The sequence below is a fragment of the Zea mays genome, chromosome 5 (genome assembly GCF_902167145.1).
Source record: "Zea mays cultivar B73 chromosome 5, Zm-B73-REFERENCE-NAM-5.0, whole genome shotgun sequence".
NCBI classification, from domain to species: Eukaryota; Viridiplantae; Streptophyta; class Magnoliopsida; order Poales; family Poaceae; genus Zea; species Zea mays.
Window position 1 is genome coordinate 33,931,926 of NC_050100.1, and position 5,286 is coordinate 33,937,211.

At 42.9% G+C, this 5,286-nt stretch overlaps 1 protein-coding gene across 3 annotated transcripts; it reads left to right on the forward strand.

The window, feature by feature from the left end:
- Positions 1-785: 785 nt before the first annotated feature.
- On the forward strand, positions 786-4,873 carry LOC100502279 (uncharacterized). Of its 3 annotated transcripts, XR_004849250.1 has the most exons (4): positions 786-1,408; positions 1,491-1,583; positions 3,327-3,491; positions 4,658-4,873. XR_004849250.1 is itself a non-coding variant. In NM_001196756.1 (3 exons), exons 1-2 carry the CDS (start codon positions 914-916, stop codon positions 1,539-1,541), a joined length of 546 nt encoding a protein of 181 aa, NP_001183685.1. In that variant the 5' UTR covers positions 811-913; the 3' UTR covers positions 1,542-1,583; positions 3,327-4,167. The 3 variants fall into 3 exon arrangements, 2 of the variants coding, with proteins under 2 accessions (XP_008644231.1, NP_001183685.1); NM_001196756.1 differs by lacking the exon at positions 4,658-4,873 and having other exon boundaries at positions 811-1,408; positions 3,327-4,167; XM_008646009.2 differs by lacking the exons at positions 3,327-3,491; positions 4,658-4,873 and having other exon boundaries at positions 1,491-1,838.
- Positions 4,874-5,286: the final 413 nt, after the last annotated feature.

The window sequence follows — 5,286 nt, forward strand, 5'->3', positions numbered from 1 at the left end:
AGGTCACTAAATTTTAATCATCCTCGTTTATCACGATTTTGATATCGTGTCTGTCTCCATCTGTTTAAATTGTCCTAATTTATTTTGCAAAATTCAGACTTTGATAATTTTCGGAACATCGAATCCAGTATCGTTTGGGTTAAGCCATCGACGTCTTGCCCAAACTTTAATTCTAGAAATTAGATCTGGTTGCTTAAACTTCATTTGAAATTCTTTCACGCTTGCGTTGCACGTGTCTCTCTGTGGCCTGGCATCGTGGCGCGTGGCTGGTGGTAACCGGTGTCTGGACAGCGCACAACCTCTCGCCCACGTGAACGATGCGTGACTTCGCTTCCGAAGGGATCACAATTTCGATGCTGGATCGATCTCGCGTATTTATTTCGCGAAATGTCGAGCCTTGCGCCTGTTCAAAATTTATGGATTAAAAGAACATGAATTTGGAATTCCGATCCACTCTTATATTTTGGCCTAAGTAGATATTATTAGAACTCGACGATAGAAGTACTGCAAAATTAAGTCGGACCGAGATGTCTAGAACCGAACTGAGTACTCGTAATTAATCTGTTTCCTGTTCAGACTGCAGATAAAATTATCTGCTCTAAATTAAATCAAGCGCAGTCTGTACTAGTTTGACGAGTATCTTTTGTTTCGTCCGGTTTACATCACGCGCAGACTTAATCGAAGAACTAAATTATCTGTGTAGTCTTTTGTAACAAGAATTAGAGAAAAGAGCAAAAATCTGATTTTTCCTTTTCTCCTTATCTTCTCCACGCCGCCCCCTACTTCAGCCTTATCTCCAGTCGTCGTTCACGCCGCTCACCACGAGCCTTGCTTCTTCACGTCACCTCCTCCTCACACATTTTCCCTCTCACCTCTCAATCCATGGACACCCTCCCTGCTCTGATCCCCCCCGATGCTCGCTGTGGGTGCCGTTTGCTGCCCCAACGCCGTTCCGCGCCCCCTCCACTCCGGCCATGAGCTCCTCCCAGTGAATCCCTCTAGTCCCCTGCTCATCTCCCATGGTGGCCGCAGGGAGCTCTGGATCCATGGCCGTCGGCCTCTGGGCGTGAGCAGCCCTTGGCTCTCTCCCCTGCGACAGACTTCCTCCACGGTGTCTTTTTCCCCAACCATGGTGGCCGGCTCCCTGCTCCTCCATTCGGTGCCCCTGGTTCAGGGCCGGTCGACCTCCGGCGACCTCCTCCCCATGGCACAGCAGGCCGACGCCCCTGCCTCTACTCCATCTTCCCCATTGGACAGCACGAGCTCCTCCTCGCCGATACGCCAGCAACCCTGCAGCAGCGCCACTCGATCTCCTCTATACGTGAACAACAGCAACCCGGATCCCATCCACGTCGTATGCGTCGATCCGATCTGTGCAGTCCCAACCCACGACGTCGCAACACCCTTGGTGAGGCCTCGCCACCTCTACTGTTTTTGTGCTCAAAATGCTTGATAAAATGTCTAAACTGTGTGAGCGTCGTTAATCGCAGCCCTCCGTCGATGTCACGCTTCGCTCATCGCTCCTCGACGAAGAGCCGTAACCGTGGTAGACATGCATGTGCGATCCGAACTGATTTCACCAGGTTGTTCGCTTTATATGATTCTAGTTTGCTCTAATTAGGTGTGATCGATGGCGTGAATATGTGTGTGAAAATGTATGTGTATAAATGGGGATAAGTTTAGTATATTAAATGGGATAGTTGATAGTATTTGTTTGTGCTATCATGTTAATGTTATGGTATGGTGAATCAATGCTTCACTTTAACAACCCTCACCTGTTGTACGTGGCGAGTGGTTAAATGTTTTTTTAATCGATTAAAGGCTCCGTACGAGTGTCATCGCTGTCCCAAAAATTTATTTGAAAGCAAGTAGTGTCGATGCTTCGATTTCGGTTGAAGTCGGAGAATAATTCGAGGAGGTATATATGCGAGTACTTTAAGTTCTTAGGTGTTCAAGGTGTACTGTAGAGTTCTATGTTATATGATGTTTATTTAGGCGTCAAGCAAAGTTAATCTAATAAGATGATTTAGAGAACGAATCAAATAATGTGTAGGAGCTAAGTATGAATTAAAACAAGATAGTTGATATTTTGGACTGCATGTACTGTTTTTGCCGTGCTGATTGATTAATGAACCAAACTATATTTTCTGTAGAAATGTCATACATAAAAGTTGGAGATAACTTCATTATCTCGCTTGTATTAAAATTTGACAGACATAGGTATAATAGTTTAGGAGTTATGAATTTTCCAAGTCCAGTTTCAGAATGTGTCCAGATTTTGTACAGATTTCGAAAATGACCTTGTTTGCCCAAGTTAAACTGAGAATCAGCTCTTAGTAATTATAGGAGAATTGTAGTATTTTGCTTAAGCTTTCCAACAAATTTTGGAGCACCCGTTTTGGTGGTCTAGAGACCCAGTTACAGCTGTTTAAACTATACAGTCTGAATCTGTCAAAAATCTGGACAGCAATGTGTGGTTGAATTAATTGACTTTGATACACATTGAATCACTTTGAGATGATTATAAATGAATTGTAGATAATTCTACTAGCTTTCTAAAAAGTCTAGAATCACCTGATTTGAATGTCTGAAACTCTAGTTATGAATTAATGAAGTAAGTAGTCGAATTCTGTCCAAATCTGGACAGAAATTGTGTCTAGTACTGTTTGACATTTCTAAATGTCGAATCTCATTGTGATGATAATACCAAAATTTTAGAGGACTTTATAAGCTTTCCAAAAAGTCTTAGTTTACTATTTTTGGATGAATATTGTGTAAGTTATGAATAAAACAACTTGCTGTTGTTCTGCTGTCCAAATTCAGCAAGTATTTAAATGACTATTTGGAGTTTTCTTTTGTGTGGATACCTAGATTTTGTTAGTTCTTGTCTTAATTAATAAAGTCTTATAGTTGCATATGGTTGTTCTTTTCTTTCTCAATGCTTGCTCTAGACTTTAGCGTTTTGAAAAGGGAGTAAATGCTTTGGTGGTGTCCAGTTTCTTTGATATATATATATATGATGTTTGGTGGCAAGGGTTTGTAGTTTGGTCGTGTTCGCCGTATACAAAACATATTGTTTGATTAAATATCAGAATTTAGTGTTTGCTCTAACTAAGAATAATATGGTGCTTATGTATAGTTACTATGGTTTGAGTTAGGTCCAATTAACTAGAAGGTCCTGATTGTTGTAGAGTTAAATGTAACTAGTGATTACTTATGCTTGCTTGTAATGCTTTGCTAGACAATATTTAATCCTATACCATGTAACTTCATATAATATTGTACTAGTTATTATGTTCATACATGTGCATTGTACATCTAATTAGGTACGCTAGCTGAAAATCGTGCTAAGCGAAGGGTGTGGATCAAAACAACCCACAAGACGATGTCGGCCAATGAGCCTGAAGATGGATGGACTAAGCGGATGTCAAAACGAAAGTTGATCATCAAGTGGCATTCATCTAACAACACTAACATAGTGTTTATCCCAGGCAAGCCCCGGTGCATTTGCCACCTTCTTGCTGTTTTAAAAATATTTTATCACTTATATGCTGCATTAGGTGGTAGGAGTTGAATGGTTAAACCTTTGCTGCATAACTTCCTTGAATTATTGATTATCATCCTTGATACCTGATTTGAAAAGCTAGATATGCTTAGCCTGCTTATAGACAAGGAACAAAATATTTTGATGTATGAATCATGTTTTTACAAGGAAAAAGGGGCTGGAATGATGAAGGTATCAAAGGCCTTGATGACTTCATCATTTCAGTAGGGTACCTCTGACAGGTACCAGGTTTTCAGAATTATTTTAATATGAGACCAGACGTTGAGCAGGAAAGGTCGCCCGTCTGTGTCGATTAAGGACCGCACCGAAAGTAGGCTTGCTGATCTAGGACCCTTTAACTGGCCACATGCCTCGTCATGGGTAAGCTTAGCCTCGGTCGGACCAATACCAGAACAGCTCGCACGCACTGGGAGTGGAGAGATGGCGAGAGTAGCTTGTACCCTCCGTGGCAAGAAACTGGAAGGTGGGGTGCTGTACTCTCGGAAACATGGCGGGCACCATGGCGAGAGTAACGTGTACCAACCAGGCCAATGGCTGGAAGGTGGGGTGCTGTACTCTCGGAAACATGGCGGGCACCATGGCGAGAGTAACGTGTACCAATCAGGCCAACGGCTGGACGGGGGAGTGCTGTGCTCTCGGGTCGCGTGAACCCGTTCTGGTCTTGAGAAACCCGGTGGCAAGTTGACATATGCAAGGGTTAAGTGCTACATATGTCGTGTGGTTGGAGATCCTCAGCTGAGTATTAATCGATTCGGATCGCCGTTACTTCTCGGATATGAAGACTGGATCACTGCCCTGCATCGTAGATAACAAGTGAAACTAAAGCTGCTAAAATGAAGCTAGTATAGGACAAGTGAATGCTCTAGATTAGGCAAATCTAGATTCAGGAAAAGTACTTAATTTGTGAAGTAAAAGTTTTGGCATAAGGATCCACTACTAGTAAGCTTTTCTGCAAAAATGAGTCTTTGAAACTTGATGAGCCTTACCTTGAATCCTTTTTAAACCAGCATACCCTTGAGAGTCTTTTCTTTAGTCGGGTAAGTCTTGCTGAGTAATTGCGTACTCAGGGTTTTATTCCCTGTTGTTTTTCAGGTTGTAATTTTGTTCTGTTGTGGATGGTGCTAAGTGCCGGTGGGCTCGGCCTTCTTATATAAGTATATCTCATCTTTAGCTTCTTTATTGAGGACTGTCACTTAAGCTAGCATGTATTTTAAAACTTATAAATGTTTTATACATTTAAATTGTAATCTTTTTGAATCAATTTCTTTTGTAATCAACTCCGATGATATATATATTGTAGTCTTGTTATAACTTGTAAATGTTGTAACTTGTAACGATTTTGTAATAAAGAATTTCCGCTGCAAATGTTGGTGTGTGATTTGTGTTTACTTAATCCTGCGATCTTGGCGGTAAGTCGTTTATCCGGGGTCCTCGGGGCACTCGGACAGATCCTGTTAAGTTGTTTGGTGCACACGCATAGCTGTCTGAGGTCTTTGAGACAAGGACAGGTGCATGTGGGTCTGATAACTTGGGAGGTTCTGCGACAGCCGCGCTCTTCCCTGATAGCCCGGCCCCACCCATCAGCCACGCCCGCCCCTTCTCCTCGCACCCGCTCTCTCTTTCTGACAGCCCGGCCCCGCTCGTCAGCCCCTTCCCATCTTGCCCGTGATTGGCCATCGACGCGATCGTCGCCGGCCACCGTCTGCCCTGTCTCCTCGCCA